At 39.8% G+C, this 19520-nt stretch overlaps 1 protein-coding gene across 2 annotated transcripts; it reads right to left on the reverse strand.

Moving 5' to 3' along the window:
* Positions 1-6215: 6215 nt before the first annotated feature.
* LOC117291817 (protein OPI10 homolog) lies at positions 6216-17801 on the reverse strand. Of its 2 annotated transcripts, XR_004519201.1 has the most exons (6): positions 17603-17801; positions 12327-12564; positions 10592-10693; positions 8580-8706; positions 8055-8165; positions 6216-6400 (listed from the first exon to the last, which is right to left on the reverse strand). XR_004519201.1 is itself a non-coding variant. In XM_033773737.1 (4 exons), exons 1-4 carry the CDS (start codon positions 17693-17695, stop codon positions 8671-8673), a joined length of 498 nt encoding a protein of 165 aa, XP_033629628.1. In that variant the 5' UTR covers positions 17696-17784; the 3' UTR covers positions 8586-8670. The 2 variants fall into 2 exon arrangements, 1 of the variants encoding a protein (XP_033629628.1); XM_033773737.1 differs by lacking the exons at positions 6216-6400; positions 8055-8165 and having other exon boundaries at positions 8586-8706; positions 10592-10722; positions 17603-17784.
* Between the last annotated feature and the right edge of the window lie 1719 nt (positions 17802-19520).

The following is a 19520-nucleotide window of genomic DNA, read 5'->3' on the forward strand; positions in this document are numbered from 1 at the left end:
GTACGGGGTTCGATTCCCGGGTGTTCTTTTACTACGTTTTGATTTAAAGTTGTTCATACCAAGGTTTAAAATTAAACTCGAACGCCATAAAAGTAAGAGGAGACGTGGCTCAATGGAAGGGCTCCGGACTCTACACCCAATGGTGCGGAGTTCGATTCCCGGGTGTTCTTTTACTACGTTTTGATTTATAGTTGTTCATACCAAGGTTTAAAATTAAACTCGAACGCCATAAAAGTAAGAGGAGACGTGGCTCAATGGAAGGGCTCCGGACTCTACACCCAATGGTGCGGAGTTCGATTCCCGGGTGTTCTTTTACTACGTTTTAATTAAAAGTTTGTCATACGAAGGTTTAAAATAAAACTCGAACGCATATTAGTAAGAAGGAGCAGTGGCCCAGTGGAAGGGCTCTGGTCTCTGGACCGGAGGGTCCCGGGATCGAATCCAGCTTCAGAAAAGTTGGAGACGTTTTAAAAATGTTTTTTTTATTTTATTTTTTAAACTTATATAAAAAAGAGCATAGGTTCGTTTTAAGTTTTAAGTTTTAAGTTTCTTTTCTAAGCGAGTGCTAGCGGTGAGTGCCACTGCGCGGTGTGTGCCACTGTCTGGTGAGTCGAGACTTCTCGGACGGCAACCGCGCTGCCACCACCGGGGTTCGAACCGGGGACCCTTTGCTTGGGAGGCCGACACCTACCCACGACACCCACTTGGGTCCCCCCCAGGATAATTCGCATTTTAGACCTGATAAACCTTCGGTTCATACTTTACACAGAAAGCTATGGCATGGGATTTCAGTGCTTTATACTTAGTATATAATTGAATACTCATCATAAGATACTATGGTATGGGAATATCAATGCTTTATACTTAGTGTATAATTTGCGAGTTGAATACTTTTCATAGGATACTATGGTATGCGAATATCAATGCTTTATACTTGGTATATTATTATACTTTATACTTGGTATATAATTTGCGAGGGGAACACTTTCCACATGATGCTATGGCATAGTAAAATCAGTGCTTTATACTTAGTAATTTCGAGTGAAATGCACAAGTTGTGGGCTGGTTACATAGGCATGGGAAACCCATTGGTTCGGACTTAAAACATATTTGAGTTAAAATCTACACACTGTATAGTTAAAAATGGGAAAAGGGGTACGCATGGTACTATGGCATAGGGACATCCTTGCTTTGGACTTGGTAAATAATTTGCGAGTGGAAGATATAATACGCTTTTACTGACGGGTATTGGTAGTAGATAGGGGACTCTTGTGTTCGGACTTAAAAAGTATTCGACGAGTTGAAGGCACACGCTGTAGGCATAAAGATAGACAATTAGTTTAATTAATGGGGAAATGGTACGCATGGTACAATGGCATAGGGAAATCCTTGCTTTTTACTTGGTAAATAATTTGAGAGTGGAAGGCATACGCTTTACTGACGGGTAGACAGGGGACTCTTTGGTTGTGATTTAAAAAATTGGTGAGTGGATGGAAGGCACACGCTGTAAGTATGGCGCATTGGTTTACAAGGAAACAAAGGCATAATAGGGGACTTACAAAATAATTATTTGAGTCGAAGGCACACGATGTAGGTATAGAAAATTAGTTCGCAGGGGAAGTTGGTCTGGCATTTCGATGGGAATTGGGGATTGTCGGTCGCTGTGGAAAGGGTAGCGGGGTACACTGGGGTTGGGTGGCCGAGTCTTTAGTAGGCTAGCTGGGATCAACATGACGGCGGGAATATAACTTCTTTGAATTTCCACCAGTGTTCGTGGTGGGTACTCTCCGTGATGGTACAATTGGTTTTATTGAGTTTGATACAATAATTATTTGAGACATTGTTATATCGAAAATCAGGCAATAAAAACAATTACATCAAAAAGTTACTAAGGTCGACGACTAAACCCAAGTTTTCAGGCGATTTTGAAAAACACAATTTTTTTCGGCAGATTTTTGAGAAAACGGCATGGGGTATAACTTGACGTTTTTTTCACCCTCAAAAGAAATTTCTCTCAGATTTGCCACAAAATTTAACCAAAGAAAGTTCTTTATGTGCAAAAGACGCTCTACGGATTATAGATTGCTGGAACAATTGGAAGGGCCCCAAATTAATATTAATTTTAATCTTGATTTGGGGCATCGAAAACTAGACAATATCTCAAAAAGTTGCCTACGACTCAGACCAAGGTTTTTCTGTGCACCTCGTCCTTCATTACACATCTGGATGAAATTTCAGACGATTAAAAAAATAAAAATAAAAAACCCGCCAGTTTTATTCAGACCATGTTCAGACTTTAAAACATTACATTATCATTTGGCAGTATAGGTGGCAAACCAGTTTTAGATTTACAACTTGATATGAGAAAGGCAATCTGCAAAGGCTTAAACATGATGTATCAATTCTTTTGGATGGTAGGCCTACGACTCCGAATGTCAGAGCACCGGTCATTTTGGTTGGTAAACAGTTTACGACAGCTCAGTGTTACATAACATGTAAACAAAAACTGACATAGAAACACGTAGGAGTGGCCGACACGAATTGAAGTAGATAATCTATAAGAACTACACAGAAAAGTCGATTGTTTCATCTGATCATGGAGGAATTCTTCATCCAGTATCTGATTGACGGCAAATTGGCAATGACAATGCAATGACCTATGCTCTAACGTTACAGCTACTTCCGGATTGCCGTTGTTTATGTTGAGCATGAAGGTGGAATAAAATTGCGACAAGAATTGCCCGTTTTATGACAAACTAGGTGGTTACACGCCTTCCACGAGGCCTTCATCCTATTCTACATTATTAACTTAAATAAGCTGCATGAGATAAAGCTTACCCAAAAGAGACATTAAATCACATCAAATCATCCTAAGTATATCCATGGTGTTGACAACTTCACAAGCATGGCTGGTGGCCATTTTGAATATCGCGTCACGGCATCAAGCCGTCGAGTACCCAGACCTCTACTACTCTGTTGATGTTTATTTCGCGTAGCGTGGAAATCGGGTACCTGTCGGTTGCTTTAGCTGGTTCCAATCACCGGTGCCTGTCCAAGATCAAAGGGGCAAACTGGCTCCCGCAAGATCTCGCGGAATGATTCGAAATGCGAGAATCGAAGGCTTGAATCATATTAAAAGTGATGAATAAACGCTTACACTGTAACTAATTGTGGTAATTAAACCAAGTAGCCTTACGTTTGTTTAACTTGAAATGATTTAGCGCAAAGTTTAAAGAACTAAAGGTAATATATGAGGTATATTTTTTGTTCGTTTCTCAGCTTATTATTAACGTAGGAATAATTAACTTGTAGGTAAATTATTAAAAAGTGACCTTATTTCGTTGTTGAAAATATCTCACTCAAATTTGCGCCACCAAATAATCTTACTTTTAAAGCCTTCGGTACACGTCAACCACCCCCCCCCCAAAAAAAAAATAAATAAATAAATATTAATAACAAAATATGGCCATCTTATGCATGTTGTTGTGTTAGAAAATTGCAAGGATTTTACTAAAACGCAAGGCTTACTATTTGAATTTTTGTAACAAAAAATGCAAGGCTTTGAACATCCATTTTTTGTAGGGTATACCGTTTTTGTTTACTGAAAAAGTTTAAAGAGATGAGCCTTGTGCCTCAAAATAAATACATCAATAAAATAAAATTAAAAAAATACACACAAACAAGGGGTAGATGTCCTACAGTTTATCAAATTTTGGGCCATAAATTTAAGAAAACACAAAGAGTTGTTTTTATTCTCTAAAATAATGCGATAGGTACCTCTGACTCTGATGTGTTTTTAACTTGAGGAATAACTTTTATAAATAATATTTTCAACTTGAGGAATGATTTTAGATATACATGTAGATTGGTCAACATCAAATCTCAATCTTAGAAAAAAATGAAAGGTACATGCCATCACTGAAGAAACCAGCTTCATTTTAATGCATACAAATCGAACTTCAAAAATGTGGTCAAATAATACAAATAAATAAAATCACAAGGCATAAGTCAAGCATTTTTTATCAATGTTTTGTAATTTTGTTTATTGGAATAGTACAATATAACACATTTGGCTTGATCAGAAATGTATAAGGTTAAATCACAATAGTTAAAGGCAGTGGACACTATTGGTAATTACTCAAAATAATTATTAGCATAAAACCTTTCTTGGTGACGAGTAATGGGGAGAGGTTGATAGTATAAAACATTGTGAGAAACGACTCCCTCTGAAGCGCCATAGTTTTCGAGAAAGAAGTAATTTTCCACAAATTTGATTTCGAGACCTCAGATTTAGAACTTGAGGTCTCGAAATCAACCATCTGAACGCACACAACTTCGTGTGACAAGGGTGTTTTTTTTTCTTCATTATTATCTCGCAACTTCGATGACCGTTTGAGCTCAAATTTTCACAGGTTAGTTATGTTATGCATATGTTGAGATACACCAACTGTGAAGGCTAGTCCTTGACAATTACCAATAGTGTCCTCTGCCATTAAACCTGCAATTGTATGTTGATTTAAAGACACTGGACATGTTTGGTAATTGTCAAAGACCAGTATTCACTCTTGATGTATCTCAAAATATGCATAACATAACAAACCTGTAAAAATTTGAGCTCAGTTGGTCGTCAAATTTGCAATTAGAGAACAATGAAAGCAAAAACGCCCTTGTTGCACAAGTTGTGTGCTTTCAGATGCTTGATTTCGAGACCTCAAATTTTAATTCTGAGGTCTCGAAATCAAATTCAAATATTTTAGTGAGAAATCGCTTCTGTCTTAAAAACTATGTTACTTCACAGGGAGCCGTTTCTCATAATGTTTTATACTATCTCCAGTTCTCCAGTTTTATACTATCTCCAGCTCTCCAATGCTCGTTACCAAGTAAGTTTTTAATGATAACAATTGTTTTGAGTAATTACCAATTGTGTCCAGTGCCTTCAAAGGAATTGTATAATGCTGAACCACGGTTCTATAAGGTTATATCGCAAATTGTATAAATTTATATCACATTTGTATCAGGGAAATATCGCAATAGTTCAAGATTATATCACAATCATATAAGGTTATATCGCAAATGTAAAAGGTTATATCGCAATCGTATAAAGGTAATATCGTAATTGTATATACAGTTATATTGCAATTGTATAAGGTTTTATATTCAAGGAATAATGACCCAGGATTCTGTGTTGTTTTTGTCTTTGAATTTTGACATTAAATTTGCTTTGAAACTGTTGCCCATATTGAAGTTTTAAGTAAAATAGTCTTTTACGTTTTGCATAATTTGTATTGCACATTAGGAAAGCTCTTCAAAAGAATTTCCAAGTGTGGCCTTTGAATTACTTGGCTCATAAAAATTAATGGACGAGCAGTTAATATGACATGGGTAGTAAGCCCAGTGATCTCCATGACCCCAGCCCGGATGCCCACGAATATGAATTGTAAATCAAGAACTTAGCTTGGTAGCATTTGAACTCACAACCTTGTCACTGCAAGTCCTGTAGTCTAACCACTGAACCATCACAAAATTGTCATTGTAAAAAGAGCAGTTAGCTGGTAGATTTCGAACCAACAACATTCTGATTGCAAGTCCTGCAGTCTAACCACTGGACCACCATTAGCTTGGTAGGATTCGAACCCACAACCTTGTGATTGCAAGTCCTGCAGCCTAACCACTGGACCACAGTTAGCTTGGTAGGATTCGAACCCACAACCTCAAGTCGTGCAATTGTATAAGGTTTTATATTCAAGGAATAATGACCCAGGATTCTGTGTTGTTTTTGTCTTGGAATTTTGACATTAAATTTGCTTTGACACCGTTGCCCATATTGAAGTTTTAAGTAAAATAGTCTTTTACGTTTTGCATAATTTGTATTGAACATTAGGAAAGCTCTTTAAAAGAATTGTGATTGCAAGTCCTGCAGTCTAACCACTGAAACACAGTGAGCTTGGTAGGATTCAAACCAACAACCTTGTAACTGCAAGTCCTGCAGTCGAACCACTGGACCACAGTTAGCTTGGTAGGATTCGAACCTACAACCCTGTGATTGTAAGTCCTGCAGTCTAACCACTGAAACACAGTTAGCTTGGTAGGATTCAAACCTTTAATCTTGTGATTGCAAGTCCTGCAGTCTAACCACTGAACCACAGTTAGCTTAGTAGGATTCAAACCAACAACCTTGTAACTGCAAGTCCTGCAGTCTAACCACTGGACCACAGTTAGCTTAGTAGGATTCAAACCTACAACCTTGTGATTGAAAGTCCTGCAGTCTAACCACTGGACCAAGTTGACCACCATCCTGGAATAGTTTCATTACTTCTGTTGATGAGTTGTGGATTGCACTATCATTCAAGAGGTCAAAGTGCAAAAGAAGACATCTGGAGATGCTGTATGTTGTTCCGAGCTAAACAAAAAAAGGGAGACGGACAAGTAACCTGTTAAAGGCAGTGGACACTATTGGTAATTGTCAAAGACTAGCCTTCACAGTTGGTGTACCTCAACATATGCATAAAATAACTAACCTGTGAAAATTTGAACTCAATTGGTCATCGAAGTTGCAAGATAATAACAAAAGAAAACAACACCCTTGTCACATGAAGTTGTGTGCGTTTAGATGGTTGATTTCGAGACCTCAAGTTCTAAATCTGAGGTCTCGAAATCAAATTCGTGGAAAATTACTTCTTTCTTGAAAACTACATCACTTCAGCGGGAGCCGTTTCTCACAATGTTTTATACTATCAACCTCTCCCCATTACTCGTCATCAAGAAAAGTTTTATGCCAATAATTATTTTGAGTAGTTACCAATAGTGTCCACTGCCTTTACAGAGCTGTTAAATAATCAGGTTCAAGGAAAGGGATATGTTTGGTAATCACTCTTAAAATTAGTGGCAATAACAACCTTTGGTCAGAAGCCTACAGCGGATTGGGATACATAAAGCACTATGGAAACTAGTTAACCTCATCAACAACCAATAGCTTGTTTATTCCTCTTGTCAGGAAGTCGGCCACTGTGAATGTCGGCTTAATCATATCTTCATTCAACTGTTTGTTTATTTTTGTTTAATTTTTATAACTGTTGTTCATATGCGATGCTTTCCAGATCTGGTTAGGGATTGTTCTGTGATTTTTATGCTTTTTGTGCAATTCTGTGTCTTTTGTCCTGTTACTTTTGTGGTCTATTGTCATTTGTGCATTTTAATTTTTTATGTTTTTTAATCGTATTACATGAAACTATCTTATTATTGTATTAACTGACCAATTGTGAATTTAAGACCGCAATTCAGGTTTCTTTTACTGCCAGTGTCTTTTTTAAATATTGTTGAATAACTAAACCATTAATTATATATTATTACATTTCACTTTTGATTCAAAAGACGTGTTTTTTTTTTTTAAGCCACGCAGTGACGCTTCTCAGTATGTGTATTCCCATCAGGGAATTTCCTTCATGCGTTGACATATTTTTTCTGGATTTTCAGCGATATCTCAAAAACCTGACCACCCTTGAAAATGTCAGTCTTATTGTGCACACCTACATTTTAAAGGATTAAACAGTCAAACTGTTCCATAAACTAAAGGTTTACTTGCCCTTTAAAGTCTGCATTTCTTCTGTTTGGACACCTTTGGGTAACTGTCAAAGACAAGTCTTCACAGTTGGTGTATCTCAACTATGCATAAAGTAACGAACCTGCAAAAGTTTGAGCTTGATTGGTCATCGGAGTTGCGAGATAATAATGAAACTTGGAAAAAACACCCTTGTCACACAAAGTTGTGTGCTTTCAGATGCTTGATTGCGAGACCTCAAATTCTACACCTGAGGTTTTGAAATCAAGTTCATTGAAAATTGCTTCTTTCTCGAAAACTTTGCACTTCAGGGGGAGCAGTTACTCATAATGTTTTATACTATCAACCTCTCCCCATTACTCGTTACCAAGTGAGGTTTTATGCTAATAATTATTTTGAGTAATTACCAATAGTGTCCACTACCTTTAAAGTTTGCATTTCTTCAAATCAAATTTTATGTGTATGGTGAAAACAAAATACTGTGAATATTGTTTACCGTCAAAATAAGTGGTGTCTGTTCTGTCATCTGGGGCTGGGATGAAAGGGGCTTCTGTCTCCCTGATTCGCTTCCAGTAGATTGCGTGGAATAGTGGATGGGACTTCAGGTCTGAAGAAAGCAAGATAATATATTTGAGAAAATTATGGGAAAGTGTCATTAAAGAAAATGGCTAATGTGAACATCCTTTTTATCTGACAGTTACCAACCTAACACACAAGACAAGAACAAAACAAAAACAAAAACAACAACAACAAACTGTCAGTGTCTTCATTCCCATTTTAGCATTCGACCGGAAGCCGCATGTCTGGCTTGATCCCCAAAACGTGGATGATAACAAACAACAACCACATGAAACCGCGACCAAAATGGTGGTCTCTTTTAATTTGCGTAGACTACCGACGGAGAGAGCAAAAAATCCCCATCGGATTGCTTCAGAAAGAAGGAAAACGGACCTAAAACATCCATCAAAAACCTCCATGTTCCCCCTCCACAAATGACCTAAAAAACATGCTCAAAACTTACCTTTAAATATTGAAAATGCTTGAAAAATGCGAGTTCTAGTGGTTGTGTTTTTGTTAACCACCGTCCTAGCTACACGATGTACACACACGCATCACGGCAATAACCAACGGAACTTTCGCAATGCTTTCTGAAAAAACAATAAAATGGAAGGTGGTGCCTTAAAGAGAAAGTTCTTTCTTTGGAAATAAAATGGAAGTTTATTTAAAGGTGACGCAATGGGGTGGCACTACTAAGGTAGTACTATTATTGAAATACTTTCTAAATCACCAAACTATCTTTTTGAATTGCACAAACAGAGCCAAAATATTCGTTGATATTTTCACAAACTTACCCGTATTATTTTGAGTGTGCAGCCCCTTGTTTTACGGGTTTTCCCCGCCAGATATAAATATACGCCCAGTCTGGTACCTGGACTTATATGCATGGTTGTTGCGTGCTACAGAGTTTGTGAAGGTGGTGCCTTAAAGAGAAAGTTCTTTCTTTGGAAATCCCGAAAAGCAAAACGTGTGCTCTCTGCTCCAGCATCGATTATGGAAATTGGAAAATGTTAATTGAATTGAACTTTGAAGTGATTTGCATGAAGAGGTAGCTGGTTTATTCGCTTGGATTTTACCTGATTTTACCTAGTACAGCAATAGTACTGGCTCCTTCTTTCGTGTTGGTTTAGAGTGTTGATTATAAACTTAAAGTTAAAGTATACATGGAGAAAGCAAAATGCTACAAAGTACATTCATAATTTCGACAACACTCACTCACTATTAAGTTGGTGTCCACTAGTTGACCCAGCTAGCTGAGCTAGTAGTTGAGCTGAGTAACTGATGCTCTGCACTCATTTTTTAAAATGATTACATTTTGCAAATAGTTAACTTTAAGAATGAGTGCAGGGCCCCTAATAGTAATACTGCATGGGGATAACTTTCCATATGGCGCCACCACTTTTTCACTCATTTTTACAAAAAGGGATATATCAATCAGGTAAATTAGATACTATATTATTTTATTTTGAATGAAAAAGTGGTGGCGCCATACGGAAACTTTTCCCTGCAGGGGTCTTGGTAGTACAACACAGTACAGTACACTTCACAATCAATCAGATGGAACCGACTTTCACTTCCTTAGTGTTCAGTGTTTGTTGTTGTAATTAAATGAATGATAATGATATCGAAGTCTTATATAGCGCACGTATCTACCAAACAAGGTACTCAAGGCGCTGAGTATATACAAACTATCAGAAAGATAGGTTATTGCAGTGATGAATTCTGAGACCCAATTATTTAGCACCTTATAAGGGTTTTACAAGGTAAGGTGCTACGGCGCATAAAGCAGCCACAACCAGGATACTGGGCCCTATTTCATAGAGCTGCTTGAAGACACTGGACACTATTGGTAATTGTCAAAGACCAATCTTCTCACTTGCTGTATCTCAACATTTGCATAAAATAACAACCCTGTGAAAATTTGAGCTCATTCGGTCATCTAAGTTGCGAGATAATTATGAAAGAAAAAAACACCCTTGTCACACGAAGTTGTGTGCTTTCAGATGCTTTATTTCGATACCTCAAAATTCTTAATCGTGGCAAATTACTTCTTTCCTGAATAGTTTGTTACCATCAACCGCTCTCCATTACTTGTTACCAAGTAAGGTTTTATGCTAATAACTATTTTGAGTAATTACCAAAAGTGTCCACTGCCTTTAAGCGCAAAATAAGCTAAGCAAATCAAAATTATGCTAACCGAGATAAAGTTACCAGCCAGTGAGAATTTTTTTAACAGTATTTTCTACTTGAGCAGCTCTATGCAATTTGGACCTTGTTAACCAGAATAAAGTTACCACATGTACAAGGGTGTTTTTTTCTTTCATAATTATCTCGCAACTTAGATGACCGAATGAGCTCAAATTTTCACAGGGTTGTTATTTTAGGCAAATGTTGAGATACAGCAAGTGAGAAGACTGGTCTTTAACAATTACCAATACCCAGCCAACTGTGCACAACAACAAAATAAAAACATACCTGGGTAGTTTCTGCTGGTATCTGATGCTGGATAACGTGAAGGGGTTCCACAGAGATTCGAATTTGTGACATCGTCTTCATCGGCTGCTGTACAGGCATAGACTGCATGAATGAGTTGTTTGTAGAACTTCCTTTGAAAGACACATTCAAACAAAATCATAAAAAGACAATCAATCAATCAACCCGCAGAGGCAGCAAGGGTCCATCGCGCTGATTTCATGTGTCCACGTCCTACAGCCTCACGCCACATGTGGGCGATTTCGCTCGGCCGGCCAAGTTGTTGGGCCTAGGATGACCGAGGGCGGCCTCTGTCTAGGTCTCTTCCAGCCAGGAGCTGGTGCTAGGCCTCCCCTGGAGTTGATGGCGATGCTTTAGAGCTTTTTTAGCTGGGATGTTGTCAGCTAGGCGAGCGACATGACCGAAGAAGGCAGAGTGGCGGTGTTGAATTAGTTGGTTGATGGGGGGGCGGACACGTTCTTTGGGTGACCTCATTGTTGTTGACGAAGTGGAACCACTGGATGCCAAAAATTGATCATTGACACTGGACACCTTTAGTAATATTTTCAGAGACCAGTCTTCTCACTTGGTGTATCTCAAAATATGCACAAAGAACAAACCTATGAAAATTTGAACTCAATTGGTCTTCGAAGTTGTGAGAGAATAATGGAAGAGAAAAAACCCTGTTCGTACGAAGTTGTGTGCTTTCAGTTCAGATGCTTGATTTCCAGACCTCAGCTGAGGTCTTCAAATCAAATATTTTAGTGAGAGATTACTACTTTCTCAAAAACTACGTTACTTCAGATTCAGAGGGAGTCGTTTCTCACAATGTTTTTTACTATCAACAGCTCTCCATTGCTCATTACCAAGTCAGTTTTTATGTTAACAATTATTTTGAGTAATCACCAATAGTGTCCAATGCTTCTAACCAAGATGATTTCTTGCTTTGCTTTAGGGAATATCTCAATAGTCTTGCTCTGGGCAAGAAGGATTGTTCCTGTAGGTATTTGGGCAATTCCAAGCAAACATGGACATAACACACAAAAATCAAGTTTATGTCACAACTTTCTTTCCACTTAGAAGTTATAGCTAACATATGAAACCAATTTATTTTTAGTTGTTGACAAGGAATGAACCCAATTATTGCCAAATCAGAACTCGGCTTGGGCACCATGTAGGCGTGGCTACATTGCCTTGAAAACTGTAATGCGACTGACCGTAATGCGACTGACCATGGTTTTGCCATGTATACCTAAAAGTTCAAGTTGCTGACCATTTATAAGTATCCTGTTGGATACTCATGTATAAGAGTTGTGTGTTACATATAGTAACACTTTCACAATCTTTTTGATAGAGGAGATTTTTGAATTGTGACAAGTGTTTTTTTTACCATGTCCTTTTTGTGTAATGCGACTGACCGGTCTTTACAACGTTATAACATCCAGAGCACAAAGCCCACAACATTTCTAATAATTATCAATTCAAAGCCTTGGGTGTCAAGTACAAATCAGTCTATAAACTTAGAGGAAAGAATATCTCACACAGAACTTCTAGCACCACGATCGAGAAATGACACTGAAAAGTGTTATGCGACTGACCGTGGAATTGCCCATTTGCACGTACATGGACATGTAATCATAATATTTTGCGGGTGGAGATGTGACAGTTATGCCAATAAAACGGGATATAAACACCGGCCTGATGAAACATATTGACTACATTTTTTTGTCAACCATACCTTTCTTCAAGCCGACTACTTTAAAAATGGCACTTGGCTTTTCGTTGGTGATGAAACCGAGAAACATCCAGACCATTTCGCCCTCCGGTGACGGCCAACTGAAGTAGATGGCCCCGCCCATTCCCTCTGGAAACGCTCCGGTCCCGGTCAGGAAGACAACGATGTGGTTGATGGTAGCCGCATTGAAAATGTTGAAGAGGACATGAGTGTCGTCTATCTGTTGCATGTCCGTCTGGACCTAGAGAGTAAAATGGGTGAAACTAGTTAAGAGATGGTTGCGAGAACTAGATGTTAAATTTGCATTTGGGATAAAGCATTTCATATACTTTTGATTTTACCATTACACTGACGAGTAACTTTCACGAGTTCTCAGGCATACTCGATTACTTGGGTGGGATTAGAACCCAGGACCTTTGCAAATCTGTAGCAGTGTCTTACAAACTAGACCACCTAGAGTGCCTGGTAGCTAGAGGCAGTTTGAACCCTTTATTTAGGATGGTAAGAAGACACTGCTCGTTAACTGCAAGGGTCGATGGTTTGAATCCCACCCAAGTAATATGCCTGTGATTTTTTTTTCACAGAACTCGGAAAAGTACCGAGTACTAACATATCGGTGTAAAGGGTAAAACCACAACTGATCTGATTGCGAGTTTAGTGTTGGAGATGGGGAACAGAGGGATCTCCCTCACCCCGAGGTCTCTGTAGAAAGACAACGATGTGGTTGATGCTAGCCGCATTGTCATTGTTAGAGGATGACGTGCTAGTCGTAAACCTTTGAATGTCCGTCTGGACCTGAGAATAGAATGGGTGAGAATAGTTAAGAGATGATTGCGAGTGTAAAGCCCGGTTCTTACTTCTTCCTGCGAAAGCGAATGTGAATGCGTTGTAATTTTGCACACCAAATTCGCAAGGAATAGTTCACATCAGTTTGCTAAGTGCTAAACAGCCATGTGAAATCGTCACCATTTGTTCTATCGCATAATTGCATTCGCATTTGCAGGAAGTATGAACCTGACTTTACACTCGCAATCCTACTGCTACTTGCCGTCAACTCGTTTGGTGTCGTCCACTCCGTCAACACAACCAAATATCATTTTGATAAGTTATTCCAATGGCCAACAACTCAGACAAGAGAGCATTGTACTTTATATAGCCCAGGTTGGACTCCTCCGTTGCATGCAATGCGACGGAGTCCAAAGGTCCCGTACCATTGCGAAAGATTTTCAAAAATCTGTTAAAAATATTTCTACCTAAGTTGGGAGTCTGAACTTTTACTCACATGTTCCTTGTAATTGGAACTCCAAGCCCGCGTTATTTAAAATTGTTGACTTGTCTCCTTTGGTGTTAATATTTTGAAAAGAAAATTGAAATTTACGTTTTCCATTCCCACGTCGTCCACTAACTTCCGTGTAAACACTTTCTTGCACTGATCACTGGCGGCGCCATCAACTTGCTTCAACCACTCACTAAGCAGATGGATAATAGTCAGCGAGCAATTTACACAAAGCGCAGAACATAGTATACCGAGCATAGACATCTTGTGCCAAGACTCCATGTGCTGGAAGCGTATCTTTTTCCCAGGACAGATGAGGCCGTTAAGTTGGCGCATGCTAAGTGGCCTCATCGGTCCTAGGAAAAAAATATACGCGCGCAGGAAAGCGCCCTCTGTTGTCCGCCTATATGACAAGAGGAAGCCATGTAAAAAAGAAAGATGGCGGCAGACGGCTTTGCTGCTTATAAATATTTTTAAGAAAAAAACTCACTTTGTAACCGAAATTCAACCTGAAACTTTAAACAATTCTATTTGAGGTGTAGTGCTTTCCAGTTTTATGCCTCCTGGATTTTAAATGTGTATTAGAGGAGTTAAAGGCGATTTGATGGCACCTACCCAGTTGACGGCGAATAGCGGCAAGACCTCAGATTTAGAACTTGAGGTCTCAAAATCAACCATCTAAACGCACACACCTTTGTGTGACAAGGTTTTTTTTTCCTTTCATTCATATCTCGCAAGTTCGATGACCGATTGAGTTCAAATTTTCACGTATATGTTGAGATACACCAACTGTGAAGGCTAGTCTTTGACAATAACCAATAGTGTCCACTGCCTTAAGGGAGAATGCTGACTGGCTCATTAATGTCTCAATAACAAACATTACACAACGTACCCATGGCTCGGTACACCGTACCGATGTTCCCGTAGGCTATGCCCAGTCCGCGATGGTTTCCCGTTTGACTGTGGACTTCCAAGCATTCCACAAAGAGCAAGATGGCCGCCTCATTGTCCTTCAGAGCTGATGATGAAGAAAAGAACAGACACAAATCAAAAATGATTTTGATTTTCAAATAATTATTGACTTCTTTAAAGTAATTATCCCTGGGGGTGCTATCTGATAGTGGCTTCCTTTATATAGCACAATAGGAAAAATATAGCACAACTACGTCCCATATCCAAAGAGGTCCAAGGCCGAGGTCTTGTTGGATGTGAGATGCAGACGCACTATATTTTTCCGTTAGCCCTATATAGGACTCTTCCTCTGTACACAGAAACAGAGTCCTAACTATTGAGGCCTGTTACTGGGGCGGAACATTTTCAAAGCTTCATAACTCAAATCTTACCTGCAACAAGCCACTAATTTAAACAGATTCACATTCCATGGCGGCATACATTTTTCTGCGGTGGGTTTTGGTCCTCATATATTCCTCACAAATCCGTCATTTTCGTGAAATAATGCAGCTCCCAACGTTAAAAAAATCCTGTTTTTATCGTTTTCTCACAGTGTTGTCTGTTGCCGTGCGTCTGCGTATACATTCGCATGCAAGACGCATGATGCAAGACGCATGAATTATTGGTCACCATACTCTTGACTGCACAGCATTAACACACAAACGCAACACAAGATTTGCGCATCTTGCGTAAACACGGCAGACTGTGAGAGTACGAACAAAAATGGGAATTCCTTAACGTTGGGAGCTGCATTATTTCATGAAAATGACGGATTTTTGAAGAATATATGACGATCAAAACCCACCGCAGAAAAATATATGCTGCCATGGAGTGTGAATCTGGTGAAATTAGTGCTTTCTTGCAGGTAAGATTTGAGTTATGAAGCTTTGAAAATTTTCCGCCCGAGAAATGTACCCTGATATCCAGGATGTCACTGTAGTATTACGAAAGTGTAAGGCCGCCAGGGCTAATTTTTCCGTATTCCATGAGCGTGTGTGTGATAACTTATAATACTTAAAATTCAAACCTGTGTATATCTTGCCGAGGCAGTTTAAGGCATGCGACTTCATCGCCAAGTACCCGATCCTGTCGGACAGCTCCAGGTGTATGGCGTGGTAGACCAAGGCCATATCGTAGTCCGGTGGGCTCATGGAGTAATGAGTGAAGCCAATTTTGAAGCAGGATACAACTAGAGCTGCCTGGTCACCTAGGGAAGAAGAACAAGTATGATGTAAGAGGGTCGTTCACAGTTATCAACATTTCCAATCCTGTCAGTGTCAGAAAGCTCTAGCTGTACTGCATGGTAGACCAAGGCTGAGTTGTAGTCCGGTGGGCTCATAGAGAAATGAGTGAAGCCGATATTGAAGCAGGAAACCACTAAAGCTGCCTGGTCACCTAGGGAACGAGAGCAGGTATAATGTAAGAGGGTCGTTCACAGTTATCAACATTTCCAATCCTGTCCAAGAGCTCCAAGAGTACTGTGTGGTAGACCAAGGCCATGTTGTAGTCCGGTGAGCTCATGGAGTATTGAGTGAAGCCAATGTTGAAGCAGGAAACCACTAGAGCTGCCTGGTCACCTAGGGAACGAGAGCAGGTATAATGTAAGAGGGTCGTACACAGTTGTCAACATTTCTGATCCTGTCAGTGTCAGAAAGCTCTAGCTGTACTGCGTGGTAGACCAAGGCTGAGTTGTAGTCCGGTAGCTCATAGAGAAATGAGTGAAGCCAATGTTGAAGCAGGAAACCACTAGAGCTGCCTGGTCACCTAGGGAAGGAGAGTAGGTATAATGTAAGAGGGTCATTCACAGTTATCAACATTTCCAATCCTGTCAGTGTCAGAAAGCTCTAGCTGCACTGCGTGCTAGACCAAGGCTGAGTTGTAGTCCGGTGGGCTCATGGAGTAACGAGTGAAGCCAATGTTGAAGCAGGAAACCACTAGAGCTGCCTGGTCACCTAGGGAAGGAGAGTAGGTATAATGTAAGAGGGTCATTCACAGTTATCAACATTTCCAATCCTGTCAGTGTCAGAAAGCTCTAGCTGCACTGCGTGCTAGACCAAGGCTGAGTTGTAGTCCGGTGGGCTCATAGAGTAATGAGTGAAGCCAATGTTGAAGCAGGAAACCACTAGAGCTGCCTGGTCACCTAGGGAACGAGAGCAGGTATAATGTAAGAGGGTCGTACACAGTTGTCAACATTTCTGATCCTGTCAGTGTCAGAAAGCTCTAGCTGTACTGCGTGGTAGACCAAGGCTGAGTTGTAGTCCGGTGGGCTCATGGAGTAAAGAGTGAAGCCGATATTGAAGCAGGAAACCACTAAGCTGCCTGGTCACCTAGGGAAGGAGAGTAGGTATAATGTAAGAGAGTCGTTCACAGTTATCAACATTTCCGATCCTGTCAGTGTCAGAAAGCTCTAGCTGCACTGCGTGGTAGACCAAGGCTGAGTTGTAGTCTGGTGGGCTCATAGAGTAATGAGTGAAGCCAATGTTGAAGCAGGAAACCACTAGAGCTGCCTGGTCACCTAGGGAAGAAGAACAGGTATAATGTAAGAGGGTCGTTCACGTTATCAACATATCCGATCCTGTCCGAGAGCTCCAAGTGTATGGCGTGGCAGATCAAGGCCATGTCGTAGTCCGGTGGGCTCATGGAGTAATGAGTGAAGCCAATGTTGAAGCAGGAAACCACTAAAGCTGCCTGTCACCTAGGGAAGGAGAGCAGGTATGAACGAGAGAGCCCAATTTCATAGCGCTGCTTGACTGTAAGCAAATTTGCGTGCTTACTGTAGCAGAAAAATTTGCTTAAGCCTTAGCGTATTTCACAGGTTAGCAGAAAAATTGGACGGCCATTGCGTGTTTACTATGGATTTGCATTGTGACGTCATTTATTTTCGTGCGGTAAGCACCGGAAGGTTAGCATGCCTTTTCATGTGCTTACGGTTAGCAGCGCTATGAAATAGAAATTGCACAGTAAGCACAAAATCGACTGTTAAGCAGTGCTATGAAACTGGGCCCAGGTATGAACGAGAGAGCATACTGATCGAAACGTTGAAATAACTTGCCTCTTTGTTTTGCAAACACAAACTGTTTTTTCTGATGGGCAAGGGCATCGGTGAACCGCCCCTCCGACCGAAAAGTGGTTCCCAAGTCCCCATGGCGATCTGCCACGGCAACAGGATCTTCAAGTCGCTCTGCGATAGCGATGGCTTCTCTTAAGTACTCTTTAGCTGTTCCGAAGTCTGCTGAAGCCTTGGAATGCAATGCAACAATCATAAATTTAGGCTGGTTTTATCCCATCGGTTGAAAAATGTCATATGACGACGTTTACCAGGGCCAAATTTTAGAGAGCTGCTTAAGCAGAAAATTGTTGCTTTTAGCATGGAGCAATACTCCATGCTTTTAGCAATTCCAAACAAGATACCAGGTACAGATAGCACACATGACAAAATATCTTGGCTGGTAAACTTATTCTGGTAAGCAATATTGTTTGGTGTTAACTACTTTTGTGTTTTGAAAGCAGCTCTATGAAATTGGGCATCTGAATTAAAATTTTGAAGCATAAAAAAAGACAACCAGATAGATCGGTGGCTTCGACAAACTTACCTACAAGCATTTCCAAATGACTGTAACATTAGCCCCCTATTCTTGTCGCTCATATTCCGTTTCAACAGCGGCTGGAAAACCTTGGCAATAGCCTCCTTCAGATGTCCACGCCCAAGAATCCAATCCCCGTGATGGATGGATGCCGTGGTGATCTTGTCCACGTCGCCCATCTCGACGGCCAACATCTCAGCCTCGTCAAGATACGTCTTCTTGTAATTGTAAATAGCCATTGTCTGTTTTTTAATGTTTTTAATGAGTCAACGGTTTTACTGTATGCGAGCATTTGAATTACCTTTTTGGGGGATCTAATAAAGATTATTGTACTATTGTATTGTATTGTATTGTAATTCAGCAGTTTTATGTAAATTTGGTAAATATTCAAGTTCCAATATGCAGTAGGCATTTCTGATGCATTTTTTATACTTGACCCAACATGCTTTATTCGTTAGGGAAATGGGCCTATTAGTATTCTACTTTCAAAACATTTCCAATCATATGCATTTTATAACAAACGGTTACAAACGCTTTTTAGAGACCAACTCATCCGATCCAAGGCAACTTAAATACTTTTTTGAACGTTTCTCTTACGTTTATCAGTTTATCCTTTTTTGCATAATGTCAAAGTTCAGTGACCACGGCCAATCGCCTGCTGGCATCTTAGGAATTTTGTTTAGGGTGTGGCAAACCCATCTTTCTGTACGCAGGTACCTGGGTGCCAGTCATTTCTGTTCCTGGTTTTGTTTGGTTAAGTTCGCCGTATATTCCGTAGTCAACCCCAGCTAGTTTGCATTGCCGTTTTCGTAAGTAGTATTTCTTCATTGTATAATATTTAATGTTACCTTTTTTCAACTGTACGAATGTATTGGTTATATTGTCAAATAACTTCCTTTCTATTTCGATGATTTGTGCCATTTGGAGTTATTTACTGGTTCATCCAAAAGCTGTTCATTCGAGATCCAAAATAGAACTGATATGCAATTTTGGTACGCTAAGGTTTAGTATTGCCACTAGGAAAAGTTGTTTTATTCTTCGAAGTCCTATTTTTGACCCAAACATTATTTGTTTCTTAAATTACTTTTATTATCCTGTGTGTATTTCCCAACAGTTTTTGTTCCACCAGTATGCCGCCGCAAACTCCCGTAAACCTCCCTGTACGTCACCGTTACGTCCCCACTGTGTTGAAGTGATTTTCCCCGGTAACAATAGTTTGTAAGTGTAATTAATAGTATGGTCTAAAATTACTGTTAAAATACTGTACCCTTCGTCTTTTGTCGAATTGGTGGAAGTAGATTTGTTCAAGCTTTTAGTGATTGCTTTCTTTAATATTTCTGGAGACCTTCGATTGCTTATTTTCTTTGATCTTTATGGAAACGGTTG

Source organism: Asterias rubens, chromosome 6, assembly GCF_902459465.1.
Source record: "Asterias rubens chromosome 6, eAstRub1.3, whole genome shotgun sequence".
Classification (NCBI taxonomy): domain Eukaryota; kingdom Metazoa; phylum Echinodermata; class Asteroidea; order Forcipulatida; family Asteriidae; genus Asterias; species Asterias rubens.

Coding starts and splice junctions, on each gene's coding strand:
- LOC117291817 (XM_033773737.1), bottom strand. CDS start 17,695: ATGGGGACTTGGGAACCACTTTTCGGTCGGAGGGGCGGTTCACCGATG. Junction 12,565..17,602: donor TGTGTTTGCAAAACAAAGAG/GCAAGTTATTTC, acceptor TTTACTCTCTAG/GTCCAGACGGACATGCAACA. Junction 10,723..12,326: donor AGTAGTCGGCTTGAAGAAAG/GTATGGTTGACA, acceptor TGTCTTTCAAAG/GAAGTTCTACAAACAACTCA.